Genomic DNA, 17,962 nt, shown 5'->3' with positions numbered 1-17,962 from the left:
CACTGAATTTGGGACGTGCAACCATCATCATCTGTGACTGATTTGATGTAGTTTTAATTTAAATGTCCTTTTGCACCACACACACTGGACATTACCACACTGATGTCTCACACACAGACAGTGAATCCTTATATCTCTGTATAATTCAGCTGCTCCGTAGCTTAAATTACAACTAATCCAGTTGTTTTTACAGGTTGAAATAGCTTTAAAGGACTAATTCAACTCACATAAAACACATTTGCAATGCCAATACAGTGCAGTACAATTGCAATGTTATTACAATTAATTAAAGTCTAAAAATAGGACAGTACACATGGCAAACACACACAGCCTAAATGTCATGCCTGATTACTTATAAACTGTAAATATCTTATTTGGATCACAGTTATGCACTTGGTCTGTGGTTTCTAAGAGCCACATTGTGATATATCCCAGCATTTAAACTCAGAAATAATGAAATGAAATGAAATGAATGAATGAATGAAAAATACTTTATTTATCCCAGAAGGGAAATTCAATTATTTCAATTAAATTCAATTATCAAATACGGCTTAAGCAAGAAGCATGCAATCAGTTTATGGCCAGTGATGGCTGTATTTGGGGGGACACTGGTACCGTGGTGCAAATGAACTTTGCTGTTTGGGTACTGTGGTATTATTTAATACATTTTCCTGCTATTTATAGAAAAATCTACTGGCTGATACAGGTGAGCATCAGAAGATTTCCCTTGTAATTTAAATCTTTTATTTATTTACTTACTTATCTACTCACTAAAAGCATGCTGAGCCGAGGTGCATCTATGAGTTCCTGTTGACCATCCAGCCCCCACCCCTCGGGGTTCCCAGGCTGCGGCCCGCGGCCCCCCGGCCCTCTGTCTCCGGCCCTGGCTGCAGCGACGCGCCGGTCAGTTCAGCTCTGTGTCACACGGGGCGCCCGCTCCTCCGCTGCTCGGTTTGTTTTCCGGGTGATGCTGCTCTTCTCTTCAAAGCAGAGGAAAGTCGGGGGCTCATGTGTCAACATCCAGGGTTTCCCCGGGGAGGCGTAGCGTTAACGTTATTCCAAAAAAACCTGATGTTCCTTTGAAGAGGCTTTTTATTTTTCCTTTCTCGTTCCTCATCCTCGGCGGCGGCGGTTCGTCGGACTGCGAGCGCCACAAGACGATCTTCGGCTCCCGCTGCTTTGACGTTAGCTAACGTTATTTTAAAGGATGACAGAGTACAAAGTGCGAATAGCGTCTCCAATCATTTAATAATATCTGGGGACCTGTTAGCCTAGCCAGCTAGCCTGGTACTTCGATTAGAGCAAGGGAACACGGCGACACACACTGCTGACATGATGTTTCCTCAATCAAGGCACTCGGTAAGTTGGCTAGTTGAACTTGTCCCGGGTGGAAACTGAGCGAGTGAGCAGGCTGAGCTAACGCTAGCTAGCAGCACACAGCTGACACATAGCGCTGCTGCTGCTGCTGCTGCTGCTGCGGGTAGCTGTCAGCTTCTCACAATGCCAGACCTCCCTGCATCTCCCCACCGCCTCATATATCCATTATAGGGCACAGACGACGGCAGCTGACAACTTAAAATCAACGTAAATAGCAGCTACGACACTTATTTGCGTCTGTTCGGCTAAAAACACAGCCCGTCGTTAGCTAGCATAACTCAAAACAGCTAATTGAAGTTGATGCTGGGCTCAGAGGGAAGAAGTTGGTGTGCTGCTCTGCCTTATTTGCCCATTTTCTACTGAAAACACACCAAGTTGCTGACATTTAAACGTACATTAGTTTAAAACAAATACATTTTGGACACCCAGTGGAAAAAGATATCACTAAAATGGTTTGTTTTTTTGTCACCCATAAGCGACGTTTGGGAAACGACTGTGGGTGTTTTCAAAGCTAAATGAGGGGAGTGAGTGCTCATTAAGACATAATTAACACTACCTACACTGCCGATTACTGTAATGGTCAACTAATGCCCAACTAATTGTATTACATCGTGATTGTAAACAATGCCATAGCTTTTAAAAATAATGCAAACACTCCCACATTAGTGGATCAATCATCACTAATCATGGATACCTGGTGGAGGAAAAAAATGCAATTAGCTTAAAAATTCAAACTTCAGTGGTTCAGGTTTTTGTAATATCTTGAGTTTTGGAACTTTTTGTATCATGAGACATTGTGATTGAGATTTTCTGAAATTGTATTCACCGCATGACTAATGGAGGAAACAAGGGTCACATTGATCTAAGGTAACAGCTGATTTCTTCCACTGTTATCATGATGTATTAATTTATGACCGGCTGACAAACTGCCTTTAGACAAACACCAAGAGCCTAACGTGACCCTTGCATCCACTGAAGCAAACACTCACACTGTGGTCACATCAGGTCACAGTAAGCCGGTGTAGTGTTCCTGTGTTCACTGAATTCAATCAGATATTCAATAGGTTTTCTCTTAAAGGTTCATCAAACAACTGTTTTTTAAATTATTTGATCAGTTTGTCAGTAAATGATCAATCAGTTAACCTTTTAGCTTCACAAATGTCCCCCAGAGCCCTTCTTCAGAACACTTGAGAATAAAATATAACAGAGCAGCGACATTTTCAGAAGCAGGAAGAGGTGAATAATTAGATTTTTTTCCCCCTTAAGTGCCAAAATAGTTGATTAATAGTCTTTGGTTCAAACAGCTGATCGACTAATTGTTTCACCTCCACGTGTGTCAAGTGGTCGTCTTTTGTTATGCACACGCTGTTATTACACAATTTGAAGGAACACAATGCTTTCTGTAATTGAACCTCAGACCTCCACTTTGATAATCAAATCACTTTTACCTTTCTCTGGGGGATGTAGAAATATTAAGCAACTAAATTACAACAATCGTGTCTCCTAACTGATGTGTTTGGTGCCATTTTTTTTTTTTTTAGACTCCACGTCTCAGTTACGTGACAAATACATTTCAGTGACCAACATATCCAACCTTCATGTCAGTAACTGTCATGAACCTTCAGTCTGTCAGTGTCCTAACCTGCAGAGGATCAACTTTCACTAAAGCGGTGACCACAGCCTCTCTGGTGCAGCACATAGAGATGGAAATGTGTTCTCTTACTGTAAATGTGACAAGAGCCCACAAGTTAATAGGATTTATGTTGGGTTAGAAGAAGGCCAGGTTGGGGTCGTTGTAGGTCAGCCATTGTCCTGCATAGAGATCATTGTGAAGACAGTATCCTCCACAAACTGGCAGGAGGTTTGGGAGTTGATTTTCCGATCACACTGTTCGCCCTCCTCCTCCTCCTCCTCCTCCTCCTTCTTCTTCTTCTTTGAGTTGAAAATTGTGCCTCGTGGTCCGTGAACAGTCACTCATTTCATCTACGTCTCAGCCTTTATGACCTCCTACTACCTTACTTATTACCTGACTCCACACTTCGGGTGCAGTTCTGGAAAGTGGTGGCAATGGAGAAAAAGGGTTTCATGGTTACTTGCTTCATGTTGACATTTTCTCATATCTTTTGCAGATAATATATATTCCCAATAATTCTATATAAATAGCATTTTAAAGCATCCGTTAAATCTCTCTTTTTTTTTTTTACCTAAAGTAGGAAGCTTCCTGATTAATACGCACACTTTTAATATCAAAGTTTATTTACTTTAGTCCCTCGTAATCCCTCATGACATTAATACATGTTACCTAAAAATGATTAAATCCAATAAATATGGACGTTTATGCTATTTGGAGTTGAAAAATGTGCATAGAAATGATAAGAATGGAATATTGACTTGCCTAATAACTGTACATGCAGTGCAGATTGTTCCAGCTTTTGCTTTTTTTCATTACTCACTTAATTGTATGGTTGCTTAAGCCTGCCTCATTTTTCAGTACCACACAGTTGCTCTGAAGATTTCATTAATTCCCACCACTTTCCCGTCATTGGGTTAATGAAAAGCCCAGTTTCAGCACCACTGTTGCACTTCGCCGCACGCGTTGTGTTTTGAACGCGGAGCTCCGACGTCTTTGTACCCGCATGACTCCATCTTCTCTGAGTCCCGTAATCCAGCTGGAAACCTCTTGCCCTTGTGCCACTTATTTAGAGAGTAATGAGGTTTAGGGAACCAGATAAACCCTGGATTACAGCTTTGGACTGATGGTTTAAGTGTAGTCTATACATAACCAGACTTCTAATGCAGCCTCTAAATACCTCTCGCATATGGTCAGCATGGGCTCACTTAGCCTTCTGTAAACACAATTCCTCAATCAACACACTTTGTGGTTGTGGAAGAGCTGAGCGGGCGTTTCTGCGCTGACAGATGTTTAATTTGAGTTTCTTTAAGACAGCTGTGGAGGTCCTTGGAGCTCCGGTTGATAGCGGCGTGCTATTCGTCAAACACGCCGTCTCCTCCTTTATCTCATCTTCTGCTGTGGACTCAGACGTGAGGCTCAGTTCAGGCCGACCTTCATTTTGGCGATCCTCTCAAAGGGTTAATCTCAGAGGTCAAACTGCTGTTTCTAAACAAACCCAAATGCACTTTCATTAAAGCGCACACACTCAGCAGCATACTTGTAGGACTGTCCCGCGATCTGCAAAGGATGTTATTATTATTCTCGAGCTGCAAAGGTTGCAGATCCAAGCTGCAGCCTGAAATGAGAGAACACATTTCTAGGTTGGATCTTTGGGAAATTAATTTAGGGCTCCGTGTGAATTTCTAAAAACTGATTATGTTGCTCTGGTTCGCAGGCGTCCTCTCAGTCCAGTCAACCTCTCAAGTTCACCACTTCTGATTCCTGTGACCGCATTAAGGATGAGTTCCAGTTCCTCCAAGCACAGTACCACAGGTACGCAACAACACAACCCGACACACGCTCAATATAATCTCACACGGAAACGTAGTTTATTTATTATGGGAAGTGAAACTGACTGAGCGGAAATAGCTCTATTCAAGGCTTTATTATTCAGAAGTACATGTCATTTTGAGCAGGGCATTGAGGGTTTTTTTCCAATCTACACTTTGAGCTCAGTTTTTGTCACCTTCTGTCTTCTTGCCTTAACTTCGGTATGTCCTGGTTAAATTTTAAGATGATTTATTCATACATAGTACATCTTGCACCTTTATGTGCAGTGAGCCCTAAAACAGTTTGGCTTAACATGGGAATGAAAACATTGGTTATAATTACTGGCTCAAATAAACGCACTGTTGCAACCCAGAAAAAAATAATTAATAGCATTTATTTTTATTCACTGGTATTAGCATGAGAGCATGCACACAAATAGTCTGACATTTTGGGAAATAGGCTCATTCTCCTTTTTGCTGGCACCTAGATGAGAGGACAAGTGGCACACTCATGCCCAAACCTATCAGCTACAGTAATAGTAGTAATAATAATAAAGGGCTTTACAGCAAACAGAAACATACAATAAAATACAGCCATGTGAAAGGGTGAAAGAGGAATCAAAGTAAAAAGCAATAGTCAATTTAAAAAACTTGATAAAGCAATAAGGTTAAAAAAAATCTTCATCTTAAACCTAGATTGGAGCAGTGCAAGACTCAAGTGATATGTCAAGATGAAAATGTATTAGAAAGCCTTTTGACATAAACAAGTCTTCAAAAGTGATTTAAAAGCAGACGTAGCAGTGGAGCAGGTAACGCTCGTGCTGCAAAAACAGCCATAACCTGTCAGGACGTGGATGTGGGACCTCTGAGGGTCTTCTAGGGCGTCTGGCTCCAGGACATCGGATCTTTTGGGGGCCTCTGTGAATCAGGCTTGTTCTGGTGCATCCCTCAGATGCTTGATGGGATTGGGATTTGGGGAGTTTGGAGGCTGCGAGAACATCTTGGGCTCTCTTGACCCATTCTTGAGCAGTCTTTTGGGTGTAGCTGGGCGTAGAACTGAGGGATGCTGCTGCATTCATGAGTGTTGTTGCCATTCGGTGGGGATTTGATTGGTCTGAAACAATAACTAGATGTGTGGTATTTGCCAAAGTAACCTCTACGTGAATATCAGGGCCTAAAGTTTAGCTGCAGAAGTTGGGATTTTAATAAGATACCCAATGTTTTTCCCCTTTACTTGTCAGTGGTTTTAATGTTGTGGCTGATTTGTGAATATTCTAAATATGCAGCTTGATGTAGCAGGTGATCAGCTTAGCTTAGCATAAAGACGACAAATTGTAAAATAAGAGTTATTCCCCAAATGTCAAACTGTTCCTTGACATTTCCTTTCAGCCTGACCTGTATTGTTTATGTCAATATAATGAACATTTCTGTTCTTCCTGCCCAGTTTGAAGTTGGAATGTGATAAACTGGCCTCTGAAAAGTCGGAGATGCAGCGTCACTATATCATGGTGAGTGTGGCTTTGACTCTCGTAAGTGACACGTAGCTGTTTGTTCTCTCATTATATACCTTAGTGTTGTAATATCTGCCTAGAAATACATGTGCTCACCAGGAATATCTACTTTCTCTCTGTTTGTTGGTTAAGTTGGTGCATCATCATAATTTTGTGACTTCCTCAGGTTCACTCACTACATGATGACTTTTACAACTGATGGGATCAACTACAGATCACATGAAAATACAAATATCCAACATTCTCAACACATTTTCCACTTAGAATATAAAACGCACAATGTAAGAAACTATTCCAATCCAGAAGGAAAAAAGCGACAGTAAGTTGAGGTTTGTTGATTCTAATTCTTGTCTTTTTCATCCTCTGTTTATTTCAGTACTATGAAATGTCCTACGGGCTGAACATTGAAATGCACAAACAGGTAATCCATGTCTCCTTATCCATCCTTCTTGTGGAAGCCCAGGTTTGGCAGCTTAAAAGTCTGACCTTACTTCTTTTTTTTCTTTTATAGGCTGAAATAGTGAAGAGACTGAATGGGATCTGTGCTCAGGTGCTGCCTTACCTGTCACAGGAGGTAATGACGGCCACGACTTACAGTAGAGGGTTGGGGTTAGAAATGTTCCACTGCATGTCTTTACTACATGTCACTTCTCATATCTAAAAAAAAAGGCAGTAAAAGATTTCATCTACATGCTGTTTATATCCTGAAAGGCTTCAGCTTTTCATTCTTTCAATCGTATTATAACCAGAAAATGTCACTGTTTCTGGCCCGTCTCATCACTTATCACTATGCTGCGTGTTTTCAGCCACGTCAAAACACTTACAAACTCGTGTGTGACGTCTTTGTTTCAGCATCAACAGCAAGTCATGGGCGCCATAGAGAGAGCCAAGCAGGTCACACCTCCTGAGATGAACTCCATCATACGGGTGAGCCGCACCACTCAGCTTGTAGTGCTGCGTTGTTGGACCAGATGTTGTTTTGTGATGTTCTGGCTTCGTCACAGAAACAGTCTGTCATCGTTCTGACCAGTGTGTCAGCGTCCACAGGACACGTGACCAGTTTGTTCAGGTCACAGTCTTTAGACAAACACTCTCCTGAAGAAGTAAATTCATCTCTGTCTACCTGTGTTTAATGCAGATTTTTAGTGGTGGAAGCCACTGAGTGTATTTACTCAAATGTTCTACATAGTTTTGAGGTACTTGTACTTCTATTTTCGGCTACTTTATACTCCTACTCTAGTACGTTTCAGAGAGGAGTATTATACTTTCTACCGCACTTTGTTTATTTAAAAGCTTTAGTCACTTTTAAACTGAAGATTTTACACAAAGGATAACATAGCAGTCGTTTAACACACAACACATCGTTAAAGATTAAACTGGTGGTTTTCCTTTTTTTTGTTGTTTTTTTTGGCCTCTGACGTTTTACAAATGTGTAATCAGGCTCACGTTTCAGATGTCTGAGTTGTTAACAGCTCCACCTAGTCATGATTTTTACCTTTAAACTTCATCACTTTCTTTTAATAGATGCTTAAATGATCCAAAACGTCACCAAACATCTAAGATTATAAAAGCAGTCCAAAAAGTTTAAACTAATTTGGAGATGAGAACTTAGTTGTTTCTTCGTCCTTTAGTCATTTCTTGACCTCTCAGCATATTCTGCTGTCCTTACATACAAAACAGCGCACGACAGTCATTATGCTGCTTTTACCCACTGATGCTTCACTATTAGGAAGAATTGGAGCGATGTCATATGTAATATATCAGTCACAAGGACAAAACCAGTACTTTTACTTGAATCAACTACATTTTGCTGTTAATACCATTTTTGTTGGACTTTTACTTGCGATATCTTTTTGTTTTTTTATGTTGATGCTCTGATACTTTACCTGAAGTAAAGGATTTGAACAATTCTTCCATTACTGTCACATATTTAATGATTTATTGATAACTTTATTTGTCAGTTCTGCTTCAGCGTTGGGTTGAACCAAGAGAAGAAATGTTTCGCTTTTTCCTTCTGCAAATATAGAGAGGAAATAAAAATATAAACATAAATCTGTATTGTGTACAATAACAAGAATTTACTCCCCAACAGAGACGCTGCGTATCACAATCTATAGTTCACCATCGTCTACTGACTTTTTTCTGTTTGTACGAATGACAAACTCAATCTTACGACATCTGTGTCTTCACCGTTCATGTGTTTGCAGCAACAGCTCCAGGTGCAACACCTGTCCCAGCTCCAGGGCCTGGCCCTGCCTGTGACCCCGCTGCCCCTGGGCCTCACCCCACCCACCCTGCCCGCCGTCTCCTCCAGCTCCGGCCTGCTCTCCCTCTCCTCCATCCTGGCCAACTACTCCCACGGCCAGCCCCAGGTGGTGAAGGAGGACAAGGCCAGGGACGCCGCAGAGAGGGCGCCCAGAGGGGAGGACGGGGACAAGTCAGACTAGCGCAGACCCAAGGAGGAGGTTTGGAAGGAGGGTGGCATGGGGGGGGTGGGGAGGGGGGTGTCGTAAGTTTTGAAAAAAGAAAGGTTAAACTGTACCTGTAAATGGAGATTGATGTAAGTCTGGCTGCCTGTCTGCTGAGTGTCGATGTAGAAGAGTAACTGCAGGGATGATGACGAGCAAAGAGGACGGAGCTGAAACTTTTTTTGGATGTGCAGAGGATGAAACTCCTGAATGGCTGAGCGTTCAATGTTCTTATTATTTAGTGGTAATAGACTCGGTTCAGGCTTCTAGACTTTAAATAGATGCTTTTTTAGTGTAAGCCGTTGTTGTTAGGCTTAACCAAGATAAATGTTTTCCCATTTGGAGAGAGAGAGAGAGAGAGAGCTGAGGATGAAACCTGACAGCAGTCTCCTGTACATGGATCTGCCTCTCACAGATTTATTTTTCTTACTTCTTTTTGTTTTCAGATCTTTTTTATTTTCTCTGTAGTCCCTCTGATTGTTTCTTGCTGGCTGTTGTCTGCCAGTCACAATAAGCAGTTTTAACAACAGTTCCCTGTAACTTCTCCCCCCTCACACTTATGTTCTACAGTAACTCCATCAGCTTTTGTTTTTTTCCAAAATGGAAAATGTTGACTGGAGCTGTTTGGTCAGTAAAACCATCAATTCATGCTTTTGGAGCCAAAATACACCTGATGCCAAGTGTAATGTTTTAAAGGGACGTTTCACTTGCCGGGTGCATTGAAGCCCTTCGATTACAAACCACCTGATTTGTCACAGTTTTTTGCGTTTATGACCAACCACTGGATGCATTACCTGAGCTGCGTACCTCAGTTTCAGATCAATGGGATTTAATTCCATTAAAACTCTATAGTTTGTACAAATGGTAAGATGCCCAGCTTGGGAGTTAATTTGTGTTTCGTAGGCCTAGCTACTGCTGCTACGTGCGCTACATTGGATGGACCATGACTCGTCTTTTAAATGACAAGAATTAAAGGTTTTGGGGAAAAAAAGAGAAAAAAAAAAAGGAAAAAAAAGATTTTATTTTGACATGTTTTCGTGAAGTAAGACAGGCTGTAATTAGACCTTAAGAGGTGTCTGCGTGTTTGAGTGAATGTGACTGGAAAGAAGAAAACACTTGTTTAATTTAACTTTTATTTTCTTTCTTTAAGCACCTTTTGTATTTTCCTCATCACCCCGCCCTCCCCCCCCCCCCCCCGCCTTCCCCTCGCCGGTCCGCTCTGAAACAAAACTTGAACAGGATCTAAATTTCAGAAGCAGGTGGTTTGTGAAGACTGTATTTCTGTGAGTTATCAGAGCTCTTCAGTTGATACCGAGACTGTATCAAGCACCTGTCTTTACCTGGTTTAGTAGATTTCTGTGGCTACAAGTGGAAGATGCTCGCCTCTACCAATTGTTTTGATGAAGAATGTGTCCTGGGTGAGTTGCTAAAGCTCTCAAGCGCCCCAGCAGAAAACATTTTTATAAAGTTATCACGTAAGGGAAGAAATTATTGTCACCATTTGCAAAAAAAAAATATGTAAGCTGTGTCCTACCACACACTGATTCTATTCATCTGGGTGGTATATATTTATTGGAGGTGGTATACAAGAAGTAAAAGTGCTGTTCTAATAGGATTAACTTCTTTTTTTTCTAAGCCCTCTCACCATGATCTGTTTTTTTCCACCTGTGAGCAGCTTTCATGTTACTTTTGTGCATTGCATTGTGGGACAGCAGTGTCTGCCATACGACTAGCTTAAAAAATCTACACTTAAATCTGAATTATGGTGAGTCTGAGCATGCATTTGTGCTTTTTCCACATTATGACGGTATGGAGGCAGACACTGCATTTACATGGTGTACACCTGAACCATGTGGCTCACATCCAGTCCTATCTGTACATCCATGTTGTTATATTTAATAATATCAACATGCAGTTGCTCCACAAATGTGTCTGTAATTTAAATTATTCCCTACACCTATGACAAATTTGATTTAAAGGAATGTTAAGCAGCAACATCCGGATTATTTTTGTGCAGTGTGTGTGATTTCTGCATACAATCACTATATTTATTCAATATCTAAACATATGTAGATACATCTATGTTTAACGGCCTCAATTAAGGGTGTAGGATTTTGCTCTTTTTTTTTTTTTAGGCCAACTAAACTTTCCCTTGTTCAATGAAACTGGAGATCTCGGTAAAGATTTTAGTGTGAAAACAGGTTATGCACACAGTAGTAGGAAGAGCTGAGGACACTGGTTGAGCAAATGTAGAGTGTTTACACCAGAGAAGTGAAAAAATGAAGTATCCTCCAAACAGGCTGCTTGATTTCTGAGTGTTTTGTTGATGAACTCCCACAGCGTAGTGCACAAAGAAAGGGCAGCAACCGCTTATAGCTGCAAAAATGAATTGTTGAAAATAGTGAAAGAACTGCAGGAAATCTCAGAAAACAAAAGATAACTATTGTTATTATTATTATTTTTGGAAGCACACATGTTGCTTTCTCTTAAATGAAAGGTTTTCTGTGGAACATTCAGAAAACCGTTGCTTGAACTGCAAATGTTGTCGTTATTTTTCCCTGTTTTGTCCCGTCACCAATCCAACGCTCTGCCAGCGTTGACCCGAGTTTTCCCTCGACGTCGTTGGCCAGACGGGCTTCCCTACATAAAAGTTTTTGTGTTGGAGTCTGTGTTGTGCTGGGATCCAGTCCTTTGTTGATGTTACTCTACTTCCAAGCCAGCGTTAGCTAACGTTGCACACTGTAGGGGAGAGGAAGAGCAACACTGAGGCAACGCACTCAGGAGTGAGCGTAAACATCACATCCTTTGGATTTCCTCGGAAAATTCATCCCCCGGCCTCCGCGTAGAAATCAGTTTACGAGCTTTATAGGCAACCGGGGAGGGGCTTCTCTTTTTTTTTTTTTGCAATTTGTTGAGACATTAGTGAATAAAAAGTGATTATTAAATTGTAAATTGCTTCACATTCTTACACGTAGTGCCTTTAAATTGGCAGTTGCATTTAAAAGTCACTGTTGAACCGACATCCAGTGGGTTGGGTCACTATTGCATCACTTCTTCTTTCGTATTCAAACTGATTTCTTGTCTACCACCTGCAAAAACTGTACAGAATGCTTGTGTGGAAGTGGGACACAGCTCAGGTTTATGGTTGCTTTAATGTTGCTTGTTTGGGCAGCAGAGGGCAGCAGAGCTCCACAACTGATAAACAACATGAGGACAATAAGGCAGGTGGATAGGAAGCATCTAAAGAAGTCCATGCCAGTCCATCATGCTCACAATCTCATAATTGTTTGCGCTCTTTCATTTCCTGCCCGTGGGCCGACCCACAGGTGCACCGCAGACGTCCTCCCAACCGCAACGTGCTCCAGAGCTTTGGCAACCGACCTTTAATGTCTGAGCAAGTCCGAGATCTGAGCTTAAACCTTTCCTCTGTATTTTAATTTGAAAAGCACTTAAGTTGTGGCTCAACGCTCTTTGGTTTTTCTTCTTCCTGTCTGTGCTAGCGTCGGGGGAGCTGAAGAGTTTCCCTCCCTGGAGATCCTGACTTTAATATATGGAGCGCGACAGCAGATCACGCAGTCATTTGCACTCTTTATACTGACGTCAGTCTCTGTAGAAAAACCTCCTTTGGCAAAACTCAGACATGTGAATGGTATGTGTGTTTGTTTTGCTGTGAAGGGCCAATTTGTATACATATGAATATATCAATATACATATTTTTTAAAGCATTTTTGTATGTTTCAAAGCTGCTTTTTAACGTGTGTGTATCATGGAAGACTTTGGTGTTGTATGTGTGCATTACAAGCCTACAGTAAGAGAGGCACAATGTTGTATACCATGTCGTTTTTCCTGTTTTTTCTCTCCCATTCATTCTCTCAGTAGGCTGTAACACTTAACATTGTTTTCTAGGTTTGTAAATGTTTTATCCTTTTTTGTGCAAACGAAAAACAGTTAAATGTGTTTATGAACACGGTCTCATTTTAAAAAAAATACCTGGGGCAAAAAAAAACAAAACAAAAAAAAAAAAACAAAGATGTAAACAAGCAACTGTGTACTCTAATGAGAATGAATCAACCTTTTAGCAGTAAGGAAGCTTCTCTGGTGCCTTACAAATAAAAGATGTGATTGAGAGTGGTCATTGGTGTTTGGTTGGTAACATGTGGCGCATGTGGGGGGAAAAAAATCACAGTCTGAAGGACAATAACAACAAAATCACTCCAACACTCACTCGTTGAAGCTCAGAGTCATAAAATGTAACTTCTGATTGAAAATGTTTAGTCTGATCATTTTCTCCTCTACAGATCGACAGAAATGTTTGTGGCAGCGTGAGGTTTGACACTCCTCGTTCACTTATCTATGAGCTGGTGAGGAACATCTGACTCAAATTCCAGTCGGCTTAGTAACATCTCATGGGATGAGTTGGCATGTAGCAGTGACCTTGGCAGATTAAAGTTGCCCTAATCGGTACTTCTGTATAAAAAATGAACCAAATGGTTCAGTTTCATTGCACTTATCCTTCTTGTTTGCAGAAAAAAAAAAACCCTCCAAAATCCAATTATATGCTTCCGGCACAGCAAACAAAGTCGTCATTTTGCAGCTTAAATATTCAGTTACTGTCCTCAGGAGTTCAGACCCAGACAGCTAAATGTAAAGTAGCTGTTGTACTCAGATACATCAGGTGGCAAATGACTGCTGTTGTTGCTTTATAACAGCTGGATGTATCAATGGACAGCTCTTTGGTAACCTGCTTCAATGTACCGCAAGTGTCACGTAATTATGTTTGCAGTTGGTCGCTGAAATCGCGATTAATAGATCCTTTCACAGCAGCTGTTTTGATATAAAATAGTCGATAAACACGGTTGTTACTCATGACATTAATGGAGATTTTTGTTGAACCTTCAGCAGCCTTAATGTGATCATTAGCAATATTTTGTGCCAAAATGGCTGCTGTCAGAAACGTCTGGAGGATTCTATTAGGAGGAAAACTCAACCAGATTACAACATATTTTTGTAAATTCAAGGTTTCTCCAAAAATATGACCAAAATCAAAACAAAGTTAAACTAGCATCTCTCAACCATTCATCCCCTCTTAGCTCTTGGTACAGGAGTCTCAGAAGGACTTTATTGTGGTAGGGAGCAGGTCCAGTGAAAACTGCCAACAGCATAGCTGAGGCCGAGTGTCAAGGTGTCACAACAGCAAAATCACATTCCTAATACTGTGGAGGTCCTACTTGTGGCACCAAAACACACAAGTTAACACCACAGGTAACCCTGGGACCCATCAGGGTATGGACATGGAAACTCTACGGGTGTCCTGTGGTGGCTGACTCCGGGATGTTGGCAGTGGATCCTTTGGTTCTCCATGGATCAGACTTCTGTGGCACACCTCTTGGATGTCTTAACAGATTGGAATCTAGGTAAACGTCTTTAGCTCTTCGTCGTGGTCCTCAAGTCATTCCTGAGCAGTTTTCAGACTGTGGCAGGCACCTGCTGAGGGAGGCAGATGTTTATGTTTTCTAATTGCTGTGACAATACTTTTGAAGTGCATCTAGTACACTGGTACTTTTTAAAGTCTCCTTAGTCCGCATTAAAATGCAGCAGCACAGTTAGATCACTTACCAAAGCAACACGTGGCGACATAACGCTAAAGCCATGTCGGCCAATTGGAAGACCAAAAAAAAAAACCTGTTGCCGGTTCTGGTAAAGTATTAACAATCATATGTGTGGACTGATTCTGAAAACTCTGTTCTTCAATATAGTGCATGAGTAATCCTACATTTACATGCAAATGTGAACATTTCTGTTAGCGAGGTTAGCACCAGTACAGTTTTGGCTACGTCAAGAGGATGTCAACAGACAAAAACTTTTCTCTCCCGTCTATGCGTCAACAGTGCCAACTGAGTTTCTGAATATGTTCACTTTGGAAGGAGTTTTACAAAAAATTGAGTTTTTAGTGGGGCTGCAGGGTGGGGCAGTTGGTAGCACTGTTGCCTCGCAGCAAGAAGGTCGCCGGTTCGCGTCCCGGTGGGGGCACCGGAATCTTTCTGCGTGGAGTTTGCATGTTCTCCCCGTGCAGCGTGGGTTCTCTCTGGGTTCTCTGGCTTCCTCCCACACAGTCAAAAAACATGTTGAGGTTAATTGGTGATTCTAAATTGTCTGTAGGTGTGAATGTGAGTGTGCTTGGTTGTCTGTCTCTAAGTGTAGCCCTGTGATAGACTGGTGACCTGTCCAGGGTGTCCCCTGAGTCATCCGGGATAGACTCCAGCCCCCCACGACCCTAGTGAGGATGAAGCTACGATTGAAAAAAAAAAAACTCGCATGTACATGTGAACAAACCCTGAAATTAACTTAACAGTGGCTTTTGTTGAGTGCACCCCTAGATTTAATGGTTTTTTTTTAACAGTATAACTCTTGCACATTCTGCAGACTATCCAAAGTAAGCTGCTCTTTCTCTGGAAAAAGATTTAAAAGTGTCTACCCTGTGCAGGTTCTGTTGTATCGGGGTGGACAGTAAAATGTCAACAGTCAAATATCTCAAAACCTCAGAAAATGAGTCCAAGACAACCAGTCAGTAAAGGTAGCTGAGACCTGTTTTGTAATTCAAGTCATCTGATCCATTTTTAGTCGACGTGAATCTGTCGTCACAATCCTTCAGTGATAAGGATAATACTTACCCACCTACCGTGTGTGATAAACACTTCTCATGCGGCCCAACAGCCCCATTCCTCTGGCAGCGAGGAATCCCACAACCGTCGGCAGCAGGTTCAGACACGAACCCTGCGTCACCGTGTTGTACACCTTCTTCAATAAGAACACAGCAGAGAATAGCTCCGTGAAAACAAAAAAAATATCTAAAGCATTCCTCCGCTGACAGTCACCACAAACGATTCCTTCACATTTTCTTTCTTGTTGAAGTAAGAAGACGGACGCTGAAGCGTGCTGGCTAATATTTATGGAAAAACTGCACAAAAAAAACAAAACAAAATAACTGACAAGCTGAAGGAAAGAAATGATTACATTCTGTACAGTTTCACAATGGATTACACATAATGTTATAACAAGGGAAGGAAGAAGTCCATGAAGGTGTTTGTCAGACTTGAAATGGTCGTTCCAGAAGCACTGGAAACTGAAAATACTGAGTTTATGGGATGAATTTGTCCCTGTAATGTCTCTGTTTGTCCTTGGTCGTCCGTTTCCGATCTTTAAAAGCAAAGTTTGTCTCTATAAAAGAAAAACAGACAGAAAAAATGTGGCCAGCTCCGAAGCTTTCACTGTAACGTCACAGCAAATGAGTGGTAATAAATTCTTAAAAAGCTACACAATTTATTAGATAAAGGAGTTATAAACAAAATGTTAGCACTACACACTGTCTTGTAAGTATACTGTAGTCATTACGCTTCTTCTGAAGACGGTTGAGTATAGATATCTGCTGAGACAAAGTGTCAAGGTCAGGCAGATAGAATCGAGCTCCAGTGTAGATAAAATAGAAACAGTCTTATCTGACCGTAGCAAAGTGAGGAAAGAAAAAAAAAAAACCTTCAGCCTCCAAGGTTTTGTCTCTCCACTGAAGAACAGAAATAAAATAAAATAAAATCTCTGATTGTCTGATTGGGGTTTTTGAAATTTGACAGATCTCTTTAGCAGTCAGTCAGTTTTCAGCTCAACTCACAGCATGAATCGTTCCACACACATCTGCGCCTCTGCTAGGTGACAATTAAGAAAAACACAGGTACAAACTTTAAAAAAAACAACAACGACAAAAAAAACACCATAAATCAGGCATATCTTTGCAGCACACACCCAAACTTAAAGACACGCAGACGATGTGGCTTCTGTTCCAACAGGTTTTGGGAATCCCAACTTTTCAAAGCTGTAAAATGTTTGGGAAGTCGTCTCAGGATGGACTGCAACCGAGCGAGCGAGTGTGTTTCTTTTCTTTTTTGTTTTGTTCTGTACACGTCCTTTGGTAACGGAGCTGCTGTTGGAGAGTGTCGGCCCGGGTTAGTAGGAGTAGCTGTGGCGAGGAGCTCATACGGTTCCGGAGCAGTTGTAGTGGTTTTCCTGCCGTGAGTCTGAAGGCTGTGGCCTCGGTTTGCACTCCAGGTGTTCGACCTCCGCCGGTTCGGCTCGCGTGCAGCGCGGAGGACGCTGCTTGAAGAAATCAGACACGTATCGGACCTGAAGGAGCAGAAAGGAGTCAGAATTTCAAAACCGGACGTTTTAAGTGATAAAAAGAAGCCACGAATCACTACCACTATAACTCTGAGTAGAATAAAACAGAACTTTATTGATCCCTTTGCAGGCAAACTGTTGAGTACAGCAGGTTTGCAACCTCTGTGGAACTTATTTTATTGTTGGCATGATCCAATGTGGACTCACACAAATAACACTCGTAACCCCAGCCACTGCAGTGCAATACACCGTGGGCGTGCTTCTATTTTTAATAAACTGATCAGACAGGCTGTTAAAGGACCAATTAGAGGCTCCTCCTACACGTTCTGCCATCTTTTGTCACTCTGTGGCCTGATCCTACAGGAATCTGTACGACGCTGTGCCAACCGGCGTTCAGTGGAACATCCAGATGACCTTTTCTTAACTCGTTATGAGTCACCGCTAAATACAGGAATTCAACTTGGTGAAAACGTAGCCGCGGGATGTAAATAAATATGTATAAACTTCTGAGGCTAAACGGGCTGGAGGTTAACGGATATTAACCATTAACTTCTACAGCATTTTCTAGTTGTCCATAACTCCAGGTGAGCTACATTCCTAATTATATTTATTTTTTACTTTCAGTACGTACTGTAGCTGGGTCATTCCTTAAAAAAATTAATCAGTGCTTTTACCTGACCGCCTCAGAATCATGAGATTTCTGTTGTACAATAACTTTTTTCAGCATTTTTTGATCTCTAATAACCAAATATATAAAGGGATGATGGAAAAACACGTTAGCTGCTAAAAGAAAGCAACCGATTCACTTTTCTGTCCACTCCAGGTGTCACCACCTAAAGCCAAAATCTTTTTGTTGGTTCAACTTTGAGCATCAATATGATGAGTTTTTTATTATACTGTCAAAAGCAAAAGTGCACCAGTTTATTACCTATGAAACAGAGTAATAGAAGGAAGCCGTGGTGCACTGGATGTGTGTTTTTTACTGGAGAAAACTTT

The 17,962-nt window shown here is 41.4% G+C and overlaps 2 protein-coding genes across 2 annotated transcripts in view; one reads left to right on the top strand and one right to left on the bottom strand.

The window, feature by feature from the left end:
* The first annotated feature begins 949 nt into the window (after nt 1-949).
* Nucleotides 950-12,928, top strand: LOC103365869 (amino-terminal enhancer of split-like). The gene is made up of 7 exons (XM_008293424.1): nt 950-1,359; nt 4,725-4,822; nt 6,263-6,326; nt 6,706-6,750; nt 6,841-6,903; nt 7,182-7,256; nt 8,537-12,928. Exons 1-7 carry the CDS (start codon nt 1,333-1,335, stop codon nt 8,774-8,776), a joined length of 612 nt encoding a protein of 203 aa, XP_008291646.1. The 5' UTR covers nt 950-1,332; the 3' UTR covers nt 8,777-12,928.
* A 2,803-nt stretch (nt 12,929-15,731) lies between these two features.
* Nucleotides 15,732-17,962, bottom strand: part of LOC103365867 (lipid phosphate phosphohydrolase 2-like) — a 23,008-nt gene continuing 20,777 nt past the window's right edge. Inside the window, exon 6 of the mRNA XM_008293421.1 lies at nt 15,732-16,972. Coding sequence (XP_008291643.1) covers nt 16,823-16,972 — 150 coding nt within the window. The 3' untranslated portion in view covers nt 15,732-16,822. The remainder of the gene's footprint in view (nt 16,973-17,962) is intronic.

This window comes from Stegastes partitus, unplaced genomic scaffold, assembly GCF_000690725.1.
Source record: "Stegastes partitus isolate 25-593 unplaced genomic scaffold, Stegastes_partitus-1.0.2 Scaffold887, whole genome shotgun sequence".
Taxonomy (NCBI): Eukaryota; Metazoa; Chordata; class Actinopteri; family Pomacentridae; genus Stegastes; species Stegastes partitus.
Note: the sequence above shows the minus strand (reverse complement) of the source record. Positions and strands in the feature narration are given on the sequence as shown.

What these genes read in the sequence shown, in the direction of transcription:
- LOC103365869 (XM_008293424.1), top strand. Translation starts at nt 1,333, where the DNA reads ATGATGTTTCCTCAATCAAGGCACTCG. An exon ending in TGCAGCGTCACTATATCATG is followed by an intron (nt 6,327 to 6,705) that starts GTGAGTGTGGCT and finishes TGTTTATTTCAG; the next exon opens with TACTATGAAATGTCCTACGG. An exon ending in TGCCTTACCTGTCACAGGAG is followed by an intron (nt 6,904 to 7,181) that starts GTAATGACGGCC and finishes TCTTTGTTTCAG; the next exon opens with CATCAACAGCAAGTCATGGG.